Source organism: Adiantum capillus-veneris, chromosome 7 (genome assembly GCF_014529385.1).
Source record: "Adiantum capillus-veneris isolate H3 chromosome 7, ASM1452938v2, whole genome shotgun sequence".
In the NCBI taxonomy this organism is placed as follows: domain Eukaryota; kingdom Viridiplantae; phylum Streptophyta; class Polypodiopsida; order Polypodiales; family Pteridaceae; genus Adiantum; species Adiantum capillus-veneris.
Window position 1 is genome coordinate 45329926 of NC_140937.1, and position 26060 is coordinate 45355985.

At 44.2% G+C, this 26060-nt stretch overlaps 1 protein-coding gene across 3 annotated transcripts; it reads left to right on the forward strand.

Moving 5' to 3' along the window:
• Positions 1-1123: 1123 nt before the first annotated feature.
• LOC147453779 (putative beta-1,3-galactosyltransferase 2) lies at positions 1124-24905 on the forward strand. Of its 3 annotated transcripts, none has more exons than XM_086515873.1 (11): positions 1131-1621; positions 1738-1819; positions 1896-1942; positions 2030-2226; positions 2336-2399; positions 2548-2620; positions 2721-2841; positions 2932-3019; positions 23744-23869; positions 23950-24059; positions 24144-24905. In XM_086515873.1, exons 1-11 carry the CDS (start codon positions 1530-1532, stop codon positions 24290-24292), a joined length of 1149 nt encoding a protein of 382 aa, XP_086371999.1. In that variant the 5' UTR covers positions 1131-1529; the 3' UTR covers positions 24293-24905. The 3 variants fall into 3 exon arrangements, with proteins under 3 accessions (XP_086372000.1, XP_086371999.1, XP_086371998.1); XM_086515872.1 differs by having other exon boundaries at positions 1141-1621; positions 1893-1942; XM_086515874.1 differs by lacking the exon at positions 2932-3019 and having other exon boundaries at positions 1124-1621; positions 1893-1942.
• The last annotated feature ends 1155 nt before the right edge of the window (positions 24906-26060 follow it).

Genomic DNA, 26060 nt, shown 5'->3' on the forward strand with positions numbered 1-26060 from the left:
TCCAAGGATAGCGTCGAATGAGGGATTAGGTCATAAGCCAAACTCACAATCCCTGTACAAGCTATGCACATAAAATCAACAAATTAGTGAAGTAAGTTGCATAAATAATTGGTGAATTCCTTCCCTTGTCGACCCTTGGGTCGTGCCTTAAAGTCGTCTTTACCTTGTATACTTATCGTGGAACTCCCCTCTTATTATTCGAAGGGGAGGGGTGCCTTGGTGGGAGTGGCCCCTTGGGGTGGCCAAAGATGCAACCTTTGGGCGCCCAAGCCACAAAACAAATATGAATAGGGGGCCAAATTACAGAGCAACAATAAAAGAAGATAGATGAATCGAAGAAGAAGATGACCTTGCTATGGTCAATAGAGGGGAAACCAGAGAGCCAAACACAGAGACAAACCTTGCTCCTGCTCTTCCAGAATAGTAGCCCTTATATATTGTTCCCATGGTTGTAGGCTGGGACCTCAATCGTGCCACATGTATATGACTCTGAATAATCTATTTATTTGAGTGAATTTCCTCTTATAGAGCCTTTTGGCCTCTATATTTAGGAGACCACTATACATGGAATGCTCTTCTAGAATAGTAGCCTTATCCACCCTTCCCATAGTTGTAGGCTAGGAGCCGAGTCTTGCCACGTGTGTATGGCTTTGACCAATTTATTATTTGAGTGAGTTTGTTGCCATGGGTAGCAATGTTGTTTGCAGTGATAGTAATTGGGGGCACAATGGTACAAGGATGTCGGTCCAATTACAAGGAAGAAAAGGGGAAACCCATGGCCTTATGTTGAGGTAGCTAAGTGTTGTTTCGAAAGTGTAGCGTGGCATCAAATGGATTGTTAGTAACATGAGAGTTGTAAGTAGCAAAGTGTGCATGGAGAAGGAAAATTGTTTATGAACGTGCTTGAGCAAGGGGTTAGAATCAAGGCAGCTCGTCAATCATTAGCTTCAATGAAGAGGACAAAATGAAATATCCATTTTAGAATTTAAGAGCTACTCCAAGATTTGCTACGTAGTTTTGAATATCATCTCTGCCATAGGTGTTAGGCCCCCACTCATAGAGTGCTGGGTAAGGTGAAAGGTTCAAATCCGTTATATGTGTACTCATGGCACGGTCTCCCTCTCATTGAAAATTAAGCATCAACCAATATGGATGGTATTGTACTACCGAAGGTTAACCTTAATGTTTTCTGAGGAACAACAGTGAATGCCGCGTGGCAGTGGGCGCCAGTTACTCTCTCCTTGTTCGAGCCTCATTCCCTTTCCGGTCTGCACTCTCTCTCTCTCTCTCTCTCTCTCCCCGGTGGTTTGTAGTTGTTTTTGTACAGAGCCATGGTAGGAGAGGTTGCGCATGGTGGGTCATAGCAAGAGATAATGGGAGTTGAAAGGAGAGAAAGTGGGTAATTTAGAGAAGAGAAGTGGAAAAGGTAGGGACGAAAAATAAACTTCCCCATAGGTAACGGAAGTGGAGCAGCTTTGATGATCCTGGCAGGAGAAAGGATGATGCTTTGAGAATCTTATATCAGAGCAATGCCTTCCAAAGCTTCGGGAGCATTGCCTTATAAATGGGTTATCCTCTTGTGTTCTGCAAGTTTTTGCGTTGGCCTCTTCTTCACTAACAGGTCAGTCTCCCTGGCCTTACTTGCCCATGTGTGTATAATATGTGTCATCAATTCAAGCTCTATGCATGCACATGTCTGAATTACCTTAGTTTTTGTTGTGTTTGGGAATGAGACAGAATGTGGATTCTTTCAGAGAATCAGGGTCTCCCACAGCTCAATGAAGGACAAAGCATACGTGTTGAATGCAATGATGATCTTGTGAGTTCTTCTCAATTTACACTGATCTTACTCTTGTCTGTTGGTTTTGGACTCATGAAGGCCGTCTTTTCAGAAGATCAAAAAGAGGGTCAGGAGCTCAAGTGATGAGAGAACATACATTGGGTCAGTTCTACATGGCTAGATGATGTTATTCAGTTATACTACATTATCAACATGCGGCTAATTGGTTCATATCTGCTCGTCTTCCAGTTCAAGAGCATCCAAGTTTCACCGTGATGCCGTTGAAGATGTTCAACCCGATTTGTCAGATTCCGCATCATTCAAAGATAGCATAAAGGCTAATGCTTCAGATGTTCGCCAAAAAGCTTTTGTTGTGATTGGTATCAATACAGCATTCAGCAGTCGGAAACGTAGGGACTCTGTGCGAGAAACATGGATGCCTAAAGGTCGGTGTATGATCATATGTTTTGTGCCCTAAAAAATATGTGAATTGCTGAAAACCTTTCTTTTAGTAGGCATCGAGGATTTTGGTTTTATTCACTGTTTGTAATGCAGGTGATAGGTTGAAACAGTTGGAGGAAGAGAAAGGGATTGTTATTCGATTTGTTATTGGACATAGGTTACTGCTTAATCAAAGCTTTGATTTTTGGGGTCTAATTTTGCTAACAAACTGTGCATATATTCTTGCGTCATGAGTGTATGCCACCTTGTTGCATGAAAAATGCGAACTGGTTTTCCTCTCAAGCACATCTCTTGTGGGTTTACAGTGCAACAGCTGGGGGAATTCTTGATCGGGCTATTGAAGCAGAAAGCAATCAACATCGGGATATTCTTCGTCTGGTAAGCTTCACCTGACACCTGAACGTTTCTGCTTGCTATCATGACCATCAATAAGGTTCCACTTTTTTTCTTGATTGAATTTTTCGTGTATATTATGCAGGGGCATGTTGAAGGCTATCACGAATTATCAGCCAAGACAAAACTTTACTTTGCTACGGCTGTGTCAATATGGGACGCTGCCTTCTATGTTAAGGTTGATGATGACGTGCACGTCAATCTTGGTAAGCAATGAATTTTGACATGATGTTTTTGGGCAGCACATTTTGTTAGGTGAAAGTATTGGCTTACTGCATATGCTTATGCATTTGTAGGGGCTTTGTGCACAATACTTGTCAAATTGCGAACTAATCCTCGAGTCTACATAGGATGCATGAAGTCGGGCCCTGTCCTTGCTCAAAAGTGAGTTCGTCTAAGATTACGCCTTCTTTTTTTATTGTACCAAGCTAGTGTTTGCGTATTATGTGTACGCATTTACAATTATTTACCATCTATCTCCACATCTTAGTTTGTCCATGTGTACTTCATATTTGAAACCATAGATGCCTTACATCTATCCTTCTTGAACTTGCAAGCAAAATTTTTGTGAAAGAGACTCTTATTGTTAAAGTTGAGGTCTTGCAAGACTCCTTTGGCATATAGAGTTAAGGTTCTAAAGTCAAAATTTGAAATTATGAAGAGATAATGTTTACTTATACTCCTAAAGAAATCAAAGCATTGATGACTAGAAGCTCTTTTTGGAGTCATTGAGTATCTCACCATTTTGTGAATTTTGTTTGCTTTATTTATAAGAGACTTCCAAACTTCAAAAACACTAGGTGTTAGGTGCAACGGAAGTGAATGATGGTGATAGCTTGGGATGAATGCTTAGTGCGTACACAAGGTTTGTTTTACTTCAATGAGAGATGTGCAATAGATAAGAGAGAGAGACTGTGAGTGAAGGTTCTGTGAGTGATACGAGACTGACACCATATGGGGTCGCAAACCCCCCTCCCAAGGGTCCCCCTCTCTATTGGTAGAGAGGTATTGTAGCAGGAGGGCATTGTTAGAGTTCAGGAACCTCTCTGGATACATATAGTCGGTCCTAGTTTCTCCTAGGGACAGTTGTTAGGGGGAGTGAGGGCTGTTTTGTGGCTATGCCCGGCCAATGTGAGGTAGGTTTTTCATGTCGGGTTATGTCTAGCCATGTTTAGCCTTGGGTTTTGGCATCATAGGCGGGGGGTGGGGCGCGGTGGCTATCTGATGCATGCGATTCAGCCCTAGGCTGGGGGCGCTCTCATGGGCACTCCAGAGGGCAGCCCTTTGAGGCTTGGGGACCAGTGGGCAGAGGGGATGTGGCCCAGTGTTTTTGGGCAGCCCCCGCATCTGCGTTTTTGTGGCAGCCAGGAGCATGCAGAGGGGCACCAATTAGCATGGAGAGATGCTAGCATTTTTGCTGAGGTTCAAGGCAGCGCTGTTCTACAGATCAGCTAGTGTATTGGTGCAGATCAGCCCAGCGCTTTTGCTTAGCAGAACACGAGACGAGAGTGGCGGAGTTTGTAACAGACTTGGACACACCAAGTCAGGAATTTGGCACGAGACATGAGAAATCACTTAAATTTACTTCACACTTCAGTAGATTCGACATGCCCGGCGTAGTTCCGTGCCCAGAGGTGTTGGCCACAAAATCTGGCGCCCCTTTTGGTATTTATTTTTATATTAACAATTGAGCAAAGTACAAATTCCGCGGGTCCTCTGCTCAATGCTTCCAGGCAAACTGGGGGGAAGAAAGGCTCTAGTTACAATTTATAGGCCCATGGCCTTCTGAAAGCAGTACATGAAAAGCTTCAGTCTCAAAAGCATCTCAGGCCCAAAAGCTAGTGCTCTAGGCAGTTAGTGTACATCACGAAAATCGGTACACATTGCCACGTTAGTAGCCAGCGTGTTTTATGGGTGTGTATAGCCTGCCACGTCAGCAATCCTCCACAAATTTCGGGTTGTCCATACCGTCCGTACAGCTCTGCCACATCAACACTCTTTACGCATTTAAAAATAATGCCTTGTGTCCCTTGGGCCCCATCGGAAGGGAGCCCCAAGAGTTAGAACAACTTATATCCGTCAGTTTCCATTTTCGGGATGCCACGTCATCATTTTGTGACATACCCCCTCTTGAAAGAATTGTAATTGTCCTCGATTATGCTTGCAAGATGAAACATAAGCTATAAACTAGTTCAGTAGACACGGACTCTAAGCACTCACACACTAGACGACACAAATCCAGCACTTGTACAAAGACGACAGTCACATCACATCACATTTAAGTCATATCACATAGAATCCCTTCAGATCTAGGACCATGATTCCTGGCAATGTATTTAGCAATGGCATCTAGATGCACACCGGACCTCAATGATGTCGGATTAACTAATCCTTATTGCGATCATGTCCATAGATTTCTCAAGACCAAAATGCTACAGTCATTTCGTTAATCATTCCATCTTGCACAAAGACGACAGTCATTGAACATCCACATCACGTTCACATAAAGTCCATCGAGATCTCGAACCATGCTCTCGGCAATGTGTTTAGCAATCGCATCTAGATCGACAACCGATCTCACTGATGTCGGATTGACTAATTTATATTGCTATCATGTCCATCTCACATGGAATCTCAAGACCGAAATGGGGCACTCATTTCGTCTTTCAAACATGCACTCTGACATGACTCACATGAGCGAGCACACCTAAATTAGAATCATTTTGGGAATTCCCATGTTGTTGAAGTACTTCTTTCATAATGTCATACAACAGAATACTGTCAGCCCGTCAATATCCCTGAAATCCAAAAGAAAATCAGTGACTTTATTCCATCTGGGTAACCTGTGACGAAGGAGCGGAGACTCCCCTCTTGTGCAGTCTTGTCTGCACCAGATTCAACCTTGCTGATCTGCGGGATCTCTCGGAATGGTTGAAGCTAGACCGAAAACCTCAAGGTAAAGTTCCAGTATCTGAGGAGTATTTGCTAGGTCCTTCTCCTCCATCCACTTCGCATTGAAAGCCGGATATTTCTTGAATTTCAATAAGAACCGGCATATCACTTTACCTTTCACTTTCCTTTCCTTGTGAGCCAGTATCTATTTGGGAACGAGTATCTCCTTGATCTCCTCTACTTCAGGTTGCTCCTCAGGCTTCCTGTCGACTAACACCTCACCCTTGAAAGGTTTCAAGAGACTCACATGAAAAGCATTGTGAATCTTCCAAGTATCTGACAACTTCAGTATGAAGGATACATCATTCATCTCCTCGCTCTCTTCTATTTCAGGTTGCTTCTCAGGCTCCCTGTCGACTAACACCTCACCCTTGAAAGGCAAGAGACTCACATGAAAATCATTGTGAATCTTCCAAGTATTTGGCAACTTCAGTATGAAGGATACATCATTCATCTGCTCGCTCTCTTCTACTTTAGGTTGCTCCTCAGGCTCCCTGTCGACTGACACCTCACCCTTGAAAGGTTTCGAGAGACTCACATGAAAAGCATTGTGAATCTTCCTAGTATCTAGCAACTTCAGTATGAAGGATACATCATTTATCTTCTCTTAAATTTGGGAAGGGCCATAATATTGCATACTTAGCTTTGCTCAAGCGTGCCTTCTCAAATCGTAAGAGCACCCAATCATCCTCCTTCAGCTGCAAGTCGCGTCAATGTTTATCAGTTGCCTTCTTATGCTGTGCTTGAGACTTCTCAAGAGCCTCGCGAACCTTATCAAAAGCAGTGTCCAAATCTCTACTATACTGATCCGTTTCAAAAATCTTTTCTTTGGTGCTTAGAAATGGAGGAACCTTCTTAGCGTCCTTGATTATTTCAAATGGTGCCTTCCCCGTCGATGAATGATTGCCGAGCCCAAAATGAAGAAATAATGAACCAGAACAGATTCTTCATTTCGAGGATCGATGATATACTTGACAGACTTCAGGGTTTTACTTGTTGAATTGATCTGAAGAGTGGTTATCATCAGATCCGAATTGTTCTTGGAGACGTCTACAAGACAGCTTTCAGGACAACTTTTGGTCTGTATGAATATTTGGTAATGCCATTTGGCCTTAGGAATGCTCCAGCAACATTCAACCATAGGATGGATAAGATTTTCAAAGAGTATTGATTGTTTGTGGGCACTTTCTTTGACGACATCATCATCTTCTCCAAGAGTGAGACAACACACAATCTGTCACAAGTTTTCCATATACTGCGGCAACATAATCTGGTTGCAAATGCGAAAAAGAGCGAGGTTTTTTTTTTCTTGCGTGAGATACACTTTGTGGGACACATCGTCTCAACGGAAGGTGTAAAGATGGACCCGACCAAAGTTGAGACCTCTTGTGATTGGCCCAATTTGGAGAATGTTCATTAAGTTCGAAGCTTTTTTTTTTTTGTTGGGTTTCTACTCCTATTATCGGCGGTTCATTCAAAAATTTGCAGAGATAGCTGCTCCTTGCATGTGTTGATTCAAAAAAGGGGTTCCTTTTACTTGACGACCGACAGAGATTGTGGCTTTTCAGACTCTCAAAGAAAAGTTGACTACTGGTCTCGTGTTGACCATACCAGGCTTGCAAAAGCCATTTGAAGTTTACTGTGATGCTTGTGGTCGCAGTTTGGGAGCAGTTTTGATACAAGAAGGCTATGTAATTGCTTCCGAGAGCAGGATGTTTTTACATCCTGAAATGGTTGCACACATTTATGAGAAAGAGCTTTGGGCATTTATCCATGCTCTTACACAATGGCGACACTACCTACTCAGAGTTGACTTTATAGTCTTTACAGATTATCAGAGTTTACGCTACTTGTCGTAAAAGCAACTTTCGGGAAAGGAGATGAGGTGGGCTAACATCTATCCGAGTTCCACTTCTAGATATTCCATGTTCAAGGACAAAAGAATATAGTGGTAGATGCATTGTCTAGACAGCCCTTGGTTCTGGCTATTTCCATAGCACATCATCAAAGCTTCGAGGTTATGGTAGATCAATACCCCACAGATTGTGATTTTGCAGATATCTTTCACCGAATACAAAGTGGAGAGCTTGTTGTAGGCTAATCCATACAAGACGACTGTTTGATGGGGAAACGATGTGTGTTACACAACCTTTGAGGGAACAGGTTTTGACAGAGTGCCATTGTCTAGCTTTTTCCAGCCACCGTGGCATAGATACCACCTTGAAGGGTGTTGAGTGTTACTTTTATTGGCCGAGGTTCAAAAAGGATGTGGACGAGTTTGTTCGCAGTTGCTTAGTATGCTTAAAGGTCAAGTTTGACAGGCATAAGGCACCAAGATTTCTACAGCCTTTACCCATACCCTCCCACCCTTGGAAAGCATTGCTATGGATTTCATTTTTGATCATCCCAAGACCCAAAGTGGGCATGATGGCATTTGGATAGTCATTGACAGATTTAGCAAGCAGTCCACTTCATTACGGTAAAGAATACCGTCAAGCCTGATCATTTGGCGAGACTCTTTGTTTTCCTAGATTTTTCGGTTACATGGCATGCCCGAGTAAATTATTTCGAACAAAGATGTCCTTGTTTACTGGTTTGTTTTGGAGGGCGATCTGGGAGAACATTGGCACGCGGTTGCAGTTCTCGTCCTCGTTCCACCGGCAATTTCAAATCGCAAGTTCAATGGTTTTGGATTTGTTGAAGTCTTATATTTCGGATAAGAAGACTCAATGGGAAAAGTATTTGCCCTTGGTGGAGTTTGCCTACAACAACACACGGGGAAGGCGCCATTTGAAGTATTCGAGGGTGCTAAGAAGGTTCCTTAATTGCTAAGCACCAAAGACAATGATGTTTTTTTAGAAGCAAATTTTTGAAAAAGTCTAGAAGGCGTGGAAGGCCATCTAGCAGTTCGGAGAAGGAGAGCTCGTCCTCTTTTGACAGTGACCAGATCAACAAGAAAACCAAGGAGTTCAAGGAAGGGAGTCAAGCCATCAGGTTTGAGACGTTTTCAAGCTACTAGGACACCCATCAGGCCCAGAAGATAACTTTGAAAGACTAGATTGAGCGGTTTTGCTATGATTTGCTAAAAGAGATTCAAGACTATTGTCTAAACTTGAAGTCTGATGTTATTCAGAGACTTATGCAACATGCTAAGGCACGATTTTTGGAACGCATGCTGGCTCATTGACTTATTCTACAGATAGAATAGTATCCACCGCAATAGGGGCAAGTGTCTGCCAGTGAAAAGAATGAATTAGGGGAATCGGATGACAGCTCATTGCAGGATTCTGGAGAATGAGATAGTAGCACATCCGAAGGTTCTGATGAATGAGAGAGAGTCGACACGGCTCGGCATAGTTCCGTGCCAAGAGAGATTGGCCCTAAAGATTGGGCCCCTTTCGGTATTTTTGTAAGGTGCAGCGGAAATGAATGTTGAACTTTGCTCAAGATGAGTGCTCCGAACTGTGCTCAAGGGTTCCTTTTACTTACGGAAGGGAGAGCCTTCCGTTCCTTTAGTGAGCGAGTGCAAATGATCATAGACAAAGTGAATGATTGTCACGTGACACATCCAACCCTATGTGTCCGTGGACAAGCTACAGCATGATCAGGGTTCAGTCAGTCTAGGCAGTCTAGATTTAGAAGTGATCTGGCACTTTTGTGAGTGTAAGGTGCAGCGGAATGAATGTTGTATTTTCTCAAGATTAGTGATCTTTATTGCTCAAGGTTCCCTTTAGTTCTTAGGGAAGGAGAGAGCCTTCCGTCTTATGGAGAGTGCTATGATCACGAACAAAGTGAGTGGATATTGTGCGTGCAAGTGAATGAGACTGAGAGAAGGAGAGAAAAGAGATACGACACCCGAGAGGTTGTAAAACCCTCCTCCGAAGGCCCCACTCTCGTCGGCGAGAGTGGTCTACTTTGATTGCACAAAGGTGTACAATGCGTATGCAATGGACTGATGCAACTTGGACTATGCTGATGATGACGATGGTGACGACGACGACGACTTGATGGCTGAAATCTGGGATCTTCTAATCGCTGAAATTCATGGCTGTTTCGGGGCTGAAATTGACTGCTGTACTGCTGTCCTTATGGCTGAAAATGGTGGTTTTCTCGGGGTTCATGCTAATGACAAAATGCTGAGGTTATGGCGGGGAACAGGCTGCGTTTTTTGTGGATATCGAGGTCTGAAAAACGCTGATGGACTGCAGGTAAGGCTGCGTTTTTATGGGCTGGAAACCTGCTGCGAAAAACGCTACCATAGGCTGAAATCGCTGGGTTCTGCTGCTGGTTTGCAATCCCAAAAACGTTGGGCCTTGGGGTTGCTGCTGATGGTCAAAAACGCTAAGGGCTGAGGCCTATGGGTCGCGGGAAAACGCCAGAGAATGGCACTTGATGGCGATGCTGGATGCTGTGGGGGAAACGCCAGGGATGGGGTGAGGGTGGCGATGGTACTGCTTGAAAAACGCTAGGGGGTGTTGAGGGGGCGTACTGCTGAGAAGTTGCCTGTTGAGCGGGAAGCTCCTACTGCCTCTTCTGCCAGAAAGTGCTAACTTGGGTTTGCTTATATATTAACTTAGCAAAATTGCCCTACCTACTTTTGTTGGAAGTCACTTAAAAATAATAAGTGAAAATAACCAAAAATAGAAAAATAGGCTAAATGCATTGGAAAATTCCCCGGACTGAATCTGTTGGATTTTGAAGGGAATACTGATGATCATGCTGTGTGCAACCGGAGGATATGCATCTATGCTAAGTGACTGGGCATGCACGGTCTACGAATAGACTCACAAAAGTGCCAGATCACTGCTAATCTAGACTTGATTGGACTGACTGAACCCTGCTGTGGTGTAGCTTGTCCACGGACACATAGGGTTGGGATGTGTCACGTGACATCCCCTCCTTTTCAAAGTGAGGAACTGGTACCAAACTGTATGGCGTCGAGGGAGATCGCCAACAGCATCCGAAATCTTGGAAGGGACTCTTTGCCGGCCCACTCTGATGTGTGGGTCGTGTGGTACTTGAACTTCATAAAGGTCTGCAACGCTTGCTTCTTTGGGCCGCGCCGAAAGCGACACAAAGTCTTCTGTGGCTCCTTCGATGCTTCAACTTCGTCTAGAATCCTGCTTCTTTCGTCTTCAAGAATCTCCATGGCTGAAAATTCCTGAAACCATCTCCAACACAAAACCATGAACATACCCATTCCATGTACAGTGAAGGAAAAAAATCTTGTCTTCTCTAAAGACTGTGCAAGCAATGTAGATGAACATAGAGACGGAGTGACAACCCGTTCATCAAACACATGCAAACAATGCGTTCTAATCTTTTCTGTTTGATCGAAATCAATCAACTGTGGCAAATCACAATGGAAATGCCCATGCTTGGTGCTCATACTGTCATGCGATCTTTCGGAAACTGTGTCATGCCAAGGAAGAGACATGAAATGTGACTTCCTTACATACAAACTTTTCAGCTTTTCATGAACAATCCGCATACATTCGTGCTCATCCATGAGAGAAACGTGCTCAACATACAATATGTCATGCCTAGGAAAAGGGATCACATACGATGTTGACTAAAATATAGGCGAATGAAACACTCGAACAATGCGTGCGTATCAATCATGCGAACACATAATACTTCCTGTGAGGGTTCTTTGGACCAGGGCTCGAGAGCCAAGATCGCTTCTTCGGGATCTATCGAATCTTCTTGTGGGGGATCTGTGGACCTCGACTTGAAAGCCAAGATCGATTCTTGGTGATTGATTGAATCTACAACGAGGTTAGGTTCGCTAGAAAAAGCATCAACTAACACATCATCCTTGTGAACAATCACATCTTCTTCATGCAACTCCTCATGCTTGTGAGAAATCACATCTTGATCATGCAAATCATCATGCTTGTTGTTATCATCCAAATCATCATGCAAATCATTATCCTTCAAATCATCATGCTTCTCATAATCATGCAAATCCTGTGTAACATGCTTTTGAGAAAAAGAGATTGAGAGAATCTCCTTATCTCGAATCCTTTCAACCTTGTCCTGCATATTAGCAATGAGAGATGGAGAAGGAGCAGTGTCCACTCCATGAAAGACAGTAGGAGAATCACTGTCGGCATTGAGAGTTATAGTGTTATCCGAAAATTTTATGAGAGTATCATTATCACGAAACCATCGAATGCTCAAAATCATCACATCCTGAGAGAGGAGAAACAACAAATCTTCTAGTGAAGGCAGTCTGTTGAATTGCAAAACAACACATCAAGGCATTCCTCTGTGATGAGAGCGTCCATACCAGGATGAAGGCCAGAGACCTTGATAGGAGATCTCGGACTAACTTCGAGGCGGGCTCGCTCAACAAGAGAGGAACTGATCACATCATGCATACTACCTGGGTCAAACAATATGACAAAATGGTGCCCCGACGTACAACCATAACATTTAACGAGAGAATCATCAATGGGAGGGTCCTGAGAAACTTTGGGCACAATCGTGTTATCATTCATTGCATTGACAGAGGAAGTGGGTGCTGTGGGTTCTTTAGATTCATTTGATTCAAGCTTAGGACATGTTGTGACCCTTAATGTGACAATGAAAACAACGACCTTCCTTAGAATAAGTGCTTTGTTCTTCCGAAGTGATGTAGCCTCCTACAATTCCTTGTGCTACCTTTTCATACGGAGTAAGCTTAGGTTTAGCAATTGTGTTAGCCTTACCCTTAGATTCATTGGAAGAATTCTTTGATGAGAGACTGTTGGAAGATTGGTTAGAAGATTTATCATTCTTACCATTCTTACCGTTCTGCGGATTCTGAGAAGTCTGCGAGGTACTTGTGGAAGTCTTGTTCTCCTTAGGCTTTCCCTTGTTGTGCTTCATCTCCTGTGCGAGAGCGATTGCTACCGCCTTGTTGAGATCCGCGGGGTCAAAGACTTCAACGTCAAACTTGATGTATTCGTCTAACCCAAAGAGAAAAGCCTCTTTGAACTCATCATCCGACTTGCGTAATTGAGTGCCTAGTTGCAAAACACGGTTAGAAAAAGACATGACTGGCATACCATGTTGCTTGAGATTACGCCAATCCTCTTTCAATCGTGTGAGGTACTGAGGTGGCATAAACCGCGCCTTGAGCTTGTCTTGGAAATCAGCCCAACTAAAAGAGAGGGGCGTGAAATCGTCGGCTGCCTCTAGGTGCGCGGCTAGCTGTGCCTCTTGCCATGCATGGTACCAATTGATGGCATCACCGGCAAGGTACATAGCTGCCGTCAAAACTTTGCTATTTCCTGTCTTCTTAGTTGTCGCAAAATAAGCATTAAATTGATGCAACCAAGAATGAATCACCGTAGCATCCATCTTATCATCATACTTACTGAAAGTCAACTTTTCGGTGACTGGGTTGTTGGAATCCGCATCGTGGCTTGCACCACTAGAGGAACTCCCACGATCTTTGGGTGGTTCGGTCTTCGAGGCTAGCATGTGGGAAATAAATTCTTGATGGCGAATCTCCCTTTGAGCCTCTCGTTGATCGCGCTCGCGTTCGAAAGCAAGTCGATTTTCTTCTTGTTTTGCGGCAAGTTGTGCGTTTCTTTCATCGCTCATGAGCAAGGCGCTCACGGTCCTGAGCAAGGCGATTTGCTTCTTGTCTATCCTTCATGGCCATCATCTGCTTGACCATTGCCTCCATAGGGTTTGGCGCAGGGGAAGGGTTGAAGAAATCATCTCCGAGTGGGGACGAGTCTTCATCGCCTCTCTCATGCTCATCACGTGTATGCGAAGTATCGATTCCGCTTCGGGTGACGACCATGCACTATAATCTTGGGGTCTTAAGCTCGCGAGGAACTTGGGTTCTTGAGGGTCTTGAGGTTCTTGAGGTCCTTGATTCATGAGAATCTTGGGTTCTTGAGGTTCTTGATTCTTGAGGGTCTTGGGTTCTTGAGGTTCTTGAGGATTTCTTTCGCTTGCAAATCGCGTTGGAGAAGGATCTTCTCTTCACCCGAGTTCTACCCTTTTCTGCGGGCGCACCCCTTGGCGGCCTTGCGCTCACACCAAGGTTGCTTTTTTCCACCTCACGTCGATTGGCCGGCCGCTAAGTGCACGGTCCGCTCTCAATGAGTGAAAAGAGACACAAGGGGAGGCTGGACAAGCCCTTCTTTCTTGGGATTCCTGTCACTCTTCAACAAAACACGATCAGGTATCGCCACGCCCAAGTAAACTTGGGTTCGTGCGACAAAAAAAATTCTTGTGGTTCTTTCCTTGAGTAATGCAGAACACTTCCAAAGCTCTGATACTAATGTTAGGTGCAGCGGAATGAATGTTGTATTTTCTCAAGATTAGTGATCTTTATTGCTCAAGGTTCCTTTTAGTTCTTAGGGAAGGAGAGAGCCTTCCGTCTTAAAGAGAGTGCTATGATCACGAACAAAGTGAGTGGATATTGTGTGTGCAGCTGGATACCAGGAGGACATGGATAGAGCCGCCGCAGGAGTTGGGCACGAAGATGGCTTTCTGTGGAGAGCATCTTCTCCACCTCACAGAAGATGGGTTTGTGATTCGACCCAGCTACATGGATACATGTCTCATGGTTTGCGGTGTGCCATAGGTCAGATACGCAGATCCTCACATCAGTTGGAGATTGAGACTGATAGATTCAGAGGGATACGAGCAGACAACAGGATATGCCGCTTATGCCAGCTAGAGCCAGAGACATAGCTACATTACATATGTCTTTGCACAATGTACTATGAGATTCGGAACCGTTTCCACTGCTTATTTAGAGAGGGTTTCGGTCCTTTCTCTAGGGTCATGAGTTATGAGGATCAGAGATGTCTTGGGCTATATCTACTTGAGTTACACGGATATAGAGACACTTCACTGGGGAGAGCTAGAGAGAGTCAGTCCCAGAGACAGATTACAGATTTCTTTTCACTAGATATGGGACAGCCAGAGGAGCAGCCATCACTGCAGGGCTCGGCCCACACTCATTCGACCACTGCCGGCACCCTCATCGACCGAGCACTGGAGCTACAGAGATCCAGACGCCCACGATTGAGGAGAGGGTCTACACAGCATCGACAAAGACTACAAAAGAGGATTCGAGCCATACTCTCTCGACATCCAGAGTGCAGATGAGGATGGATTCTAGTAGTAGTAGTATTTTTGTTCTAGTATTTTTGTGCCCAGACATGGTATCAGATTTACAATTTTGTAAGAGTTCGGTCTCAGTCTTTCACTTGGTTCATGATTTCTTCATTCTGGGCTCGACTAACACGGTAAGATGGCCAGTTCGGTGGTGTGCTTCCCGAAATCAAATCAATAGTATCGTCCTCAGGACAAGATGGGGGTAACTCGCCTGGTAGGCCTTCTGAGAAACAATCTGCATGTGTGTGCATAAAATCTTGTCGTTCTTTGTCTAGTTGAGACATGTTCGTTCGATGGTCATCATTCAATTCTTTCAAATAGATCGAGTAAACAAAAAGACTGGATTCATTAATTTTGAAATGGTGGAAGCCGATACAATAGGGACAGACTCGCCCTTCAATTTTACATTGCCCTTCTCATTTGTCAAAGTCGCTTTCTTGGCCCGATAGTTGACTACGACGTTGTTCTTATCATACCAAGGGATTCATAGGAGGACGTCACACCCTTCCAAAGGCATGATGTAAAAGTCCTCGTGTCCTAAATACCCCTAACAATGCAAACGAAGTTTGCCAATGACAGGCGTAATGGCTACATCTCATCCGGGCTCCGCCAGAACTGCCTCAGCCGATGGCCCATCCTGTCGGGCGTAATCTCCAGCTGTGCCGCCAATTGAGGTGAAATGAAGTTGGCCTTGTCTCCTCCATCAAAAAACATAGGGCTTCCTAATCTTTCATTTTGTTCCAAGTGTGGCAAAGTTTTGTACTTTCATCCATCTCGCTTGGGTCAGTTTGCATGCAATCCGGTACCAGTCCTGCTTTCATCTTGCCTTTTCTGCGACGTTCGTCCGCTGCTCTAGAACTCTCTGGCTTGTCTTCAGTCTGTCCTTGTTGTGCCTTTTTGGGGAACTTTGCGGAGATGTGTCCTTGTTTCCCCGCAACCAAAACACTTCCCCTCTTTGAGATAGTTATCCCTCTCTCTAAGAGTCAATTGGTGTGGTGTATCTTTCTGTTCCTAGGGATTCTTTTTCTTTCTATTTCATTGTTCGAGGTCTGTCTGGTCCTTTGAGTCAAAATTTCATCAGTGGGGTAAGTCAAATTCCTTGAATGTATCGAGAATCCCATTTGAAACCGGCCTGTGGGGCGGTAAGCTTTGGCTTTCGCCCGACATTCTTTACAGTACTTTAGAGAGAGAGAGAGAGAGAGAGAGAGAGAGAGAGAGAGAGAGAGAGAGAGAGAGAGAGAGAGTACTTTGCAAAAGGAACTTGCGATGGGAGTTAACGGAACTTGCGATGGGAGTTAACACTTATGTACACACGGCTCGGAAGCTAGAATGCTCCGAGCAGACGCCGACAACCTGTAGGCCCCAAAATTGGTGCCCCTTTCGGTATTCTTTTTATATTAACAGAGGGAATAAAGCCTGTGATTTCCTACAAGCTGTCCCGCATAATCCGGGCTGAAAACCACCTGTTCTGGCCTGATCTCGGCAGCATAACTGTACTAGGACACTTCACAGACAGTATCCCCACGCAATAGATGACTTTCCCGACGCATACGGACACTTTGCAAAACCTGGCGAGAATCTGCAGCACGCTGAATTCTCTGTTTTCTGCCCTGAAAATGTGCCAAATCACCTCGACAGCAGTCCCCTCGTGTCCCCGGACCTCCTAGAGGTATTAGGGACCGTTTAGGGCCGAAACCCTAAACCTGCAAAAATACACAGCAGCTGTAATTCCCTGTTTTGGGCTCCGTTCCGCGAGCCGGTCGCATTTGTAGTAAGTCCTGGAGCTCCCGCACTTGTAGGGCTTCTTGCAGATTATTTACGTGAAACCTCTCCGGATTCACCTGTTCCCGTGGGGGATTAGCAACTAGCTAATCCAGTACCTCTGCAAGAGGCTCTTGCCTCGGCAATCGCGCATGAACCCACACAATTGTATATCAGTCAAATGAAGAGCCCTCTTGTGGGGCATCACATAACTGCACGTAGGGGAGAGAGAGAGAGCAATTGGTAGTGTGCAAGTCATCACTCTTAGCACATTGAGTGGAAAGCAAGCACTCCATAGCTCTTAACCTGTGACAGTTCTTGCAAAATGAGCCTCCCAGCTACAAATTCAGCGCCACTTCTTCATGCATGAGGAAAGTGCACAGAAATGTGCCACTTGGCGCGTTTACAAGCATTTTCCCGTTTCGGGGCTGCTGCCTAAAAATCTCATGACTGGTTGCCTAGTTGACTTTGCGGCAGAGTTCTAAAATGTTCACCTTGTCATTCCGAAGGTAATGACGCGAACACATTTCATGGCCCAAAATAGTAGTTGCATTATCTAGGAGATGCTTCCGTTGGCCTCCCACCGGTCTTCTGACCATCTATCCCCATTGGGACTGCATCCAAAAATGCAATGTGGCCCAACTGTCGGGTATTTTCTTTTGGTGAATCCACCTTGACTTTATGCCTTTATTGAGTTCACTTCCTAGTATCCACCAACTTGCTAAGTGCGGCGGGGGGACCTACATGATCTTGAACTGAGCCTAGACATCCTCTTACTGTACGAATTTCAGTGCCGACCAACTTCCCGTCGCAGGTGAAACTACCGTTCACATTGGCCATACAATGTCCGACCATTTGCAACTTCAAAAAGAGGGTCTCAAAAATAAAACAAAAATCATTGGAAAGAAACCAAACAACTAAGGTTAGCAGTTGTCACATCCTCGTGACATAGTTAACAATTGTCACGTCCTCGTGACATACCCCCCTCTTAAAATCGCAAATGTCCTCGATTGCATACCATAAGTGCACGCCACTGATGATCTTGTGCTATCAACACTCTTTTATCATCGCATGTATCCGCAAGAAAGGTCGTAGCACATAGATACAAATGACTTAATGAGACCTTTATACTTTTGTCATTTCCATCTATTACACTGAATTCATATGTACATTTGATGTGCTAGCCCTATCATTACCCCTCCTTTGCACACGTTGAGTTGGGGCATAAGTAGGTTGTAACCCAAAGGCTTCAAGGTAAAGCTGCAATACATTTGGTGACTCTGACATTTCATGCTCTTCCATCCACTTTGCATCCATAAGCGGAAAGTTCTTGAACTTCACCAAGTAGTGTCTCGCAACCTGCCCTTTAACTTTTCTGTCCTTATGTGCCAAAACTTGCTCAGGAACCAGGATCTCCTCAAGTTCCTCAACTTCTGGCTGATCCTCATCTGGCATATCTTCTGGCACATCACCCACGAAGGGTCTTAAAAGACTCACATGGAACGCATTATGAATCTTCCACACATCAGGAAATTTCAGCCTGTATGCCACATCGCTGATCTTGTCAAGTACTTGAAAAGGCCCATAGTAACGCATGTTTAGCTTAGGAAACAGCCGTTTCTTGCCCTTCATCTTCTTTAACCGTGCCTTTTTGAACCTTAACAGAACCCACCAGGTGTGAACATCAATTCACGACGGTGACGATCAACCACCTTTTTCTGCTTTGCCCGAGTCTTCTCCAAGGTAACTTCAATTTTCTTATACATTTCATCCATGTTCTCAACATATCGATTTGCCTCAAAGATTTTGTCCTTTGTATGCAAAATGGGAGGAACTTTTTTGCCGCCTTCAACAATCTCAAAAGGTGCCTTGCCAGTCGACGAATGCACCGTATTGTTATACGCATATTCAAGCATAGGCAAATACTGTTCCCACTTGCCTTTATAATTTAACACATAGCATTTCAACAGATCTAAGACAATAGAATTAGCCTCTTCTGACTGTCCATCAGTTTGTGGATGAAATGAAGATGAGAACTTGAGCGTAGTGCCCATGTTCTCAAACAATCCTCTCCAAAACAAACTTGTCATGGGAGGATCACGATCACTGATAATCGATTGTGGCATACCATGGTACTTAAAACACATTGTACATGAACAAGCGTGCCATCTGATCAGATTTTATCTTCTTCTTGACAGGGATAAAATGGGTCTGCTTGTTTGCTGACCTGCAGATAATGGTCCATATACCATCATTCCCTGTTGGCGTTCTTTGAAGATCAAAGATAAAGTCCATAGCAATGCTTTCCCATGGCTTATCCGGAATTGGCAGTGGTTGTAATAGCCTTGGTGCCTTTTGCTTGTCAAACTTGACCTTTTGGCAAATCACGCATGCTCGCACAAAGGCATACACATCTCTCCTCAAGGTAGGCCAATAGAAGAATGTCTCTACCTCTTTAACTGTCGCATCAATACCACGATGCCCTGCATACGGTGAGACATGACTCTCTTCCATGACCTTATGTCGCAATGGCTTAGTGACACAAAGTCTCCCATGCATCATCATAAAACCATATCTGAGGAGGTAGTGCTCATGATGTTGGCCCCTTGCAGCTGTTCAAAGATCCTTGCGAAATCTTCATCAGTAGCATACTATTCCTTCATGTCATCTAACTCGTGATGATAAGGAATTGACATAGCTGAAATTTGTGGCTTCCTTGATAACGCATCAGCCACAACATTCTTCTTGCCTTCCATATGCATAATCTGGAAGTGGAACATAGAAAGAATGTTTGCCCATCGCATATGCTTTTCGGATAACTTTGACTGTGTCAAGAAGTATCGCAAGGTCTGATGGTCTGTCTGGACAATAAAATCAACACCTAAAAGGTAGTGCTTCCAGCTAGAAAGCGCATGAATCACGGCCAAGAGCTCTTTCTCGTAGACTTGCATAGTCCTCTTTGGCCCTTGCAAAATTTAGCTTTCATAAGCTACTACCCGGCCATCTTGCATTAGCACTGATCCGATGCTACTACCACACGCGTCACACTGGACCACAAACGACTTCTTGAGATCTGACAAAACAATTATTGGATCTGCAAGTCAACTTTTCCTTTAGGAGACTAAATGCTGAAATCTCTTTTTGGGTCCATCTGAAAGTGACCTCTTTCTTTTGCAAAGCGTGAAGAGGTGATGCTATCTTTGCAAAATTTCTAATAAACCTTCTATAGTAGGAACACAATCCCAAGAAGCTTCTAACATCGTGCACAGTTGTCACGTGACACATCCAACCCTATGTGTCCGTGGACAAGCTACAGCATGATTAGGGTTCAGTCAGTCCAGTCAGTCTAGATTAGAAGTGATTTGGCACTTTTGTGAGTCTATTAGACCGTGCATGCCCAGTCACTTAGTGTAGATGCATATCATCTGGTTGCACACAGCATGATCATCAGTATTCCCATTAGAATCCATTAGAATCAGTTAGGGGATTTTTCCAGTGCATTTAGCCTATTTTTACTATTTTTGACATTTTTCACTTATTAATTTAAGTGACTTTCCAACAAAAGTAGGTAGGGCAATTTGGGTAAGAAAATATATAAGCAAACCAAAGCTAGCATTATTTGGCAGAAGAGGCAACAGGAGCCAAGCTCAGCAGGCAACTTCTCACAAGAACGTTGGTGGACCTTCCCCTCCAAGCAGCAGATTCCCTTCCCTAGCGTTTTTAGAAGCATCTCCAAGCTGGCGTTTTCTGCATCACCACACCATCGCCATCATCCCCAGAGCTAGCGGTTTGCAGCAGTTGTCATCGCCAGAAGACCACAGTTACTAGCGTTTTTGCAAGGACCCAGCCCTAGCGTTTTCTGACGTCAGCCAGCCCTAGCGTTTTTGACACTTCCTGGCATTTGCAGATTTCAGCCTCGGCCAGTTTTAAGCACGGATTTCAGCCATGAAATAGTTGCAGATTCAAGCCTCGAAGAGTAGCAGATCCAGCCCCGGAAGGACCATCAGTTTTCAGCCCTAAACCTGCAGATTTTCAGCGTCAAAGACCCATAGAAAACAGCCTCCAAATCAGCGTTTTTGGACTAGTCGCAGATTTCAGCCCATAGCGTTTTTGGACAGCAGTAGAAAGATTGCAGATTTCAGCCATAGTGTTGGCCTCGTCGTCACCATCGTCATCGCTAACATAGCCTAGACTTGCATCAGTCCATGCATACCATTTGTACCAGATTGTGCAATCATAAGTAGACCACTCTCGCCGACGAGAGTGGGGCCTTCGGAGGAGGGTTTTACGTTGTCTCTGGTGTCGTATCTCTCTTCTCTCTCTATCTCTCAGTCTCATTCACTTGCACGCACAATGTCCATTCACTTTGTTTGTGATCATAGCATTCTCTCATTAAGAACGGAAGGCTCTACCTTCCATAAGAACAAAAGGAACCTTGAGCACAGTTTGGAGCACTCATCTTGAGCAAAGCACAAACAATCATTCCGCTGCACCTAACAACAGTCTTCAAGTCTGGCCATGTCTTCACAGCTTTGACCTTTGCAGGATCCATTCTGACACCATCCTTTGAGACTATGTGGCCAAGAAAGTGGATCTCTTCCAGGAAGATTTCACTTTCTTAGGATTGACAAGTAGCTTGTGACTGCGCAGCTCTTTGAACACAATGGTCAAGTGACGCTTTTGCTCCTCTTCATTCTTCGAATAGACTATCATGTCATTGAAGAACGTCCGAACAAACTGTTGATGCGAGCGGAAAATCCGGTCCATCATTTTGTTGAATGTGGCAGGAGCATTTCTTAGCCCAAACGGCATCACTAGAAACTCATAAAGACCAAATGTTGTTCTAAACGCAGTCTTGTGCACATCCTCTGGCCTTAAACGAATCTGATGGTACCCACTCTTACGGTCTATCCTGTCGAAAATTGCAGCACCCTCTAATTGATCGAGAATATCATCAATTCTAGGAATAGGAAACCTATTCTTGATAGTATTCTTATTCAACACACGGTAATCAATACACATGCGCCATGAGCCATCCTTTTTCTGCACTAAGAGCACTAGGGAGCAAAAGGGTGAAGAACTAGGCTAAATCAACCCCTTCTCTAATAACTCCTCAACCTGGCCCATAATCTCTTTCTGTTGCGCTGCGCTAACCCTGTAGGGAGGTCTATTTGGTGGGCTACACCTTGGCACCAAATCTATCCAATGGTCCTCAGGTCTCTTTGGTGGCAATTGCGACGGTAATGAATCAGAGAAACAGTTACTAAACTCTCGCAAAAATGTTGACCTTTCTTTATCTAACGCAGATAAATTTGACTGACAACTATCTGAGACATCACGTGCAAAAATCAAGTACACAGAAAGATGATACTTTATTACAGAAGTGATAGCGGAAGCAGATACAATAGGGATAGACTCCCCTTTGAGCTTTACATCCAAAACATGAATTTTGCCCCTATGCTGAAGGGTGATTGTCTTGCAGAAGGCATCCAGCACGCCATCCACTCTGAACATCCACGGAATTCCTAGTAGCACATCGTACCCTTCCAATGGCATGATATGGAACTCTTCTGTGTCCACATACGACTGAATATGCAGATGCAGCTTTCCAATAATGGGAGTAACACACTCTGAGTGGCCAAGACATGCCAACCCTGCCTGTGCTGTGTACCCTATTTCTTCAGCTCTGATGCCCAGCTTAGCTTCATAGCTAACTCTGGTGAGATAAAGTTTGCTTTGGCACCTGGATCAAAGAAGATGAGTGCCATCTGATCCCTAACTTTATCCCATGCCCTGCATACAGGGCATAACTCGCTGGCATCTGTACTGGGCCTATCACCCACCATATCTGGCACTAAACCTGTCGTGGGTTTAGGCTTCCTGCCTTTTTGGTCCTCTTTATCATCTGAGTCAGCTGGTCTTTTAGCAAAGTGACCAAGCTGCTCGCATATAAAGCATTTATTTTCAGTCATTAGGACCTTCTTTTACTCGAGCGACTTGCGCACAAAAGGCTTCCTTTTCTGTTTCTTTGCCTGCACTCCAGAAGTCCCGGTTGAATCCTTGTCTTTGGTGACCGTTTTTGACCCCTATGACGCTTCTGGAGCCCTTTTCACAAAGGGCTTCTTCTCTGAATTTTTCTTTTGCTGCCCTCCTTTCTCGTTGCTCGGAAACCCACTATCCTCTCCTTTCAACAAGGCAAGACCAGTGTTAGCAACTTCCATAAGTTGAGCGAGGGTAGCCACTCTGTTCTTGGTACAGTAATCGCGAAGCCCTTTAGGCAGCCCACAACAATACTTCTCTATCTGCTCTGTCAATGGCACAAATCTGTAGGAGGTCACTGAGAGTAGCGCTTTACAAAACCTCCGATTGTACTCCAGCAAGCTCTTGCATGTAGCCGAAGTAAGCTGTGGTGCCATTCTGTCATGACGTCGGCTTCAAATTCATTTGACAGCCAAGCAGATGCAAACATTTGCTTGAAGTAGACCCATGTGGCGGCTCAAATACGCTTCATCATCCGCAGATCAATGGATAGTCAAAGATTACCAACTCAATGGTTTTAAACTTGCTGAAGTGCTATATCTTTGAAGATATCTAGATCGTAGTGGGAGAAGTATTTGCCATTCGAGTTTTCTTACAAAAGCACTGTCACACTTTGATGGGTAACTTGGAAAGCACCGTTTGAGATTTGTGGAGGATGGCTAGAAGGTTTTAAATGTTCTGTGCACCAAGGACAAGATGTCTGAAGAAGATCATTTGGTACAAGATCTGGAGACTCCTTCTGGCAAGGTCAAGGAGGCTTTGCAGAAGTCTCGGACACAGCAGGTGAAGGCAGCAGACAAGCATGGACACGACTTGCAGTTGAAGGAGAATGATTGGGTGCTTCTTTGTTTAAGGCACACCTTAGAAAGAGGAAGGGTAGGGAGAGGCTTTTCTCAAAGATAGGTATGCAATACTATGCGCCTTTCCAGGTTTCCGGAAAGATCAATGATGTGTCCTTCAGTAAGGTTGCCAAATACTTGGAAGGGAGCCTTTTTAAAACCAGCTTGTTCCATCTCTCTATGTCCATACCTTTCAGCCCAGTGACTCGACGCATGCTCCAAAATAGTTCTATAAATTTTTGCCAAACAAAGGTCAATCATGATAGTGCGAAACAGAGCTATGTATTCTTTTTTTATGTTTTCATTATAACCAATCTAGATATATTTCTTCCTCTTCATAAGAGCATGACTATCAGCAGTGTGGAGTAATGTTCTTCTCATGTATTAGGGGTGTTCGATATCATGAGCCAGAGTATTGGAAATTTGGTGATGAAGGCAACAGATACTTCAGACATGCAACTGGGCAGCTTTATGCAATTTCCAAGGACTTGGCAACTTACATACATACGAATGAGTAAGCTTTTATTATTTTGAGGCATATCTGCATTTCGTCTTCCTTGTATTGCTTGACAAATAATTTGTAGCATTTTCCAGGAAGATATTGCACAAGTATGCCAACGAGGATGTTTCATTGGGAGCTTGGTTTATTGGACTTGACGTCGAGCATATTGATGATAGGAGATTGTGCTGTGGGACACCTCCAGGTGACTCCAAAATTCACGACTTAGGTGTCTCTTGTCTTTTGTCTACAGCTTATCATCTGTTTTGATGAGGAAAAGGTTTTGCAGATTGTGAATGGAAAGCACAGACAGGAAATGCTTGCGCAGCATCGTTTGACTGGACCTGCAGCGGTATCTGTCGATCGGTTGAAAGAATAAAAAGCGTGCATGAGCAATGCACAGAGGGAGAACTTGCAGTGTGGAATGTCACTTTGTAGCCTACTTGAGAGGAAAAAGCTTGGCCAGCCCACTCTATACAGAACTTTGCTGACCTCCATTGCTTGGGGTTTTAAGTACTGAATGTACGATTCGCACAGGACATACGTAGCCAGAGTTTGTTATATGATTGCCAAAATCTTGGCAATCAATGGAGGAAAGAAATGGCCAAGAGCTAGGTATTTTGAGCTTGACATGGTCATACAAGACATTTAGAAAAGATGGAAGTCCAGAAGCTCTAATTTCACCTCTTTTCGGATCCCTAAGATTCTGCTGCAAAGACGCTTGTTCTAGCTTCTCCCTGCAATCTGATGGTAAAGGTAAGGCCACTGCTTCAACCAGAATGTTGTAAAAAAGAGTACCATGGCTGTACAAGTAGGTAGTTACAAACATGATACTAGGTGGGCTTTTTTAGAGCAACCTTATCAATGTCACATGAGGGGACACTGTGATGAGGATAGTCGCAACAGTGCGCTATCCAAAGAAAGCGTTTCAAATGATTGTATAGCTTCATATGTGTCAACCATCTATCTAAATCTGCCCAATTTTTAGGAGCCTATCACATGACATAAATTGATTTTTTGGCCAATGTAATCAAAGCCAATTTTGTGATTAGAGTGGGAATCGTCTACATGTATTGTGATTTTTACTGTGATGAATAGTTCGGTAGTAAACAAGAGAAACACCGTCTTGTATATAAGTAGAATAGGCTTGGCACATGCTTGTGCTGCAGTTCAGCTTGCTCGTATGTAACCGATCAAATGAAATGAGGGAACTTGAGCATGTGATATTTTGGAGTCTATCAGGGACGATAATGGTACATGCACAAGCAAAGTTGGAAGTAATTGGGACTGTGCATAGAACTCTAGTCTCACTTCTGCAGTTACACCTGTGTGCATGTGTGTGTGTGTAACATTACTAAAAAAAAGGGAGAGAGAGAGAGAGAGAGAGAGAGAGAGAGAGAGAGAGAGAGAGAGAGGAAATGAAATGAAATGTTATGTCTGTGAAGGCCTGAAAGATTTGAGATCATAAATAACATCATCATATGATTCAAATGTGTTTTTTCGGCAAGAAAAACATCCTTCCATTAGTTAATAGAGCTACCCAAAGGGCTATAAACCACCTCTGCTGAGAGAGGGCCACATCAAAAATGGGGGAGAGTGGGAAATCGAAGTAAGTACACTAAGGGCTAAATTATGAAATGGAAGGGGTAGTGCCATCTAGGCACACCTTGAACCATGGTGAAGAAAGGCCTTGGGTGCAAAAGTCGTAAGAAAGCCGACTCTTGAGTGTATGGACCAGCTCCAGGCAAAAGTTATAAACAGTCTGTGCCGATGGAACAAGGCGAACCTCGAATATGCAAAAGAAGTCCGCCCACTAGATGAACTAGAGTTAGGGCTCCCAACACCACTCTCTATCATTGCACCGCTCATGGGGGATGAGTATAGGTCGGTCCCCCTTGGATCACTATCATCCTATTGTAGAAGCCGACTCAAAGTGGAGCGCAAGGCTTGTGAGTGTGGACTGTTCCAACACCCCAAGTGTACTGTTGGGCCGTGGAGAGGGCTGACATCAGCCGAAGAATTTAAAGCCAAATCTGTTGTGCCATGTGGTAGTCCCACAAACAATGACACTGACTCTGTAAAGGATGACCACACATTTGCGTTGTGTACCAACTATAGCTTGACAAGAACTCAATTGTGAGGCCCTCCTCCTATCAGTGAAGTGTTGTAGTTGGGTGAGCCTCGCTCTGTGCGGCCGGTATGTGTT

Bases quoted from the DNA above. Each gene is read 5' to 3' on its own strand.
- LOC147453779 (XM_086515872.1), top strand. From the start codon at position 1,530: ATGCCTTCCAAAGCTTCGGGAGCATTGCCTTATAAATGGGTTATCCTC. The intron at 2,842-2,931 runs GTAAGCAATGAA...ATGCATTTGTAG, and splicing joins TGACGTGCACGTCAATCTTG to GGGCTTTGTGCACAATACTT. The intron at 3,020-23,743 runs GTGAGTTCGTCT...CTCATGTATTAG, and splicing joins GGCCCTGTCCTTGCTCAAAA to GGGTGTTCGATATCATGAGC.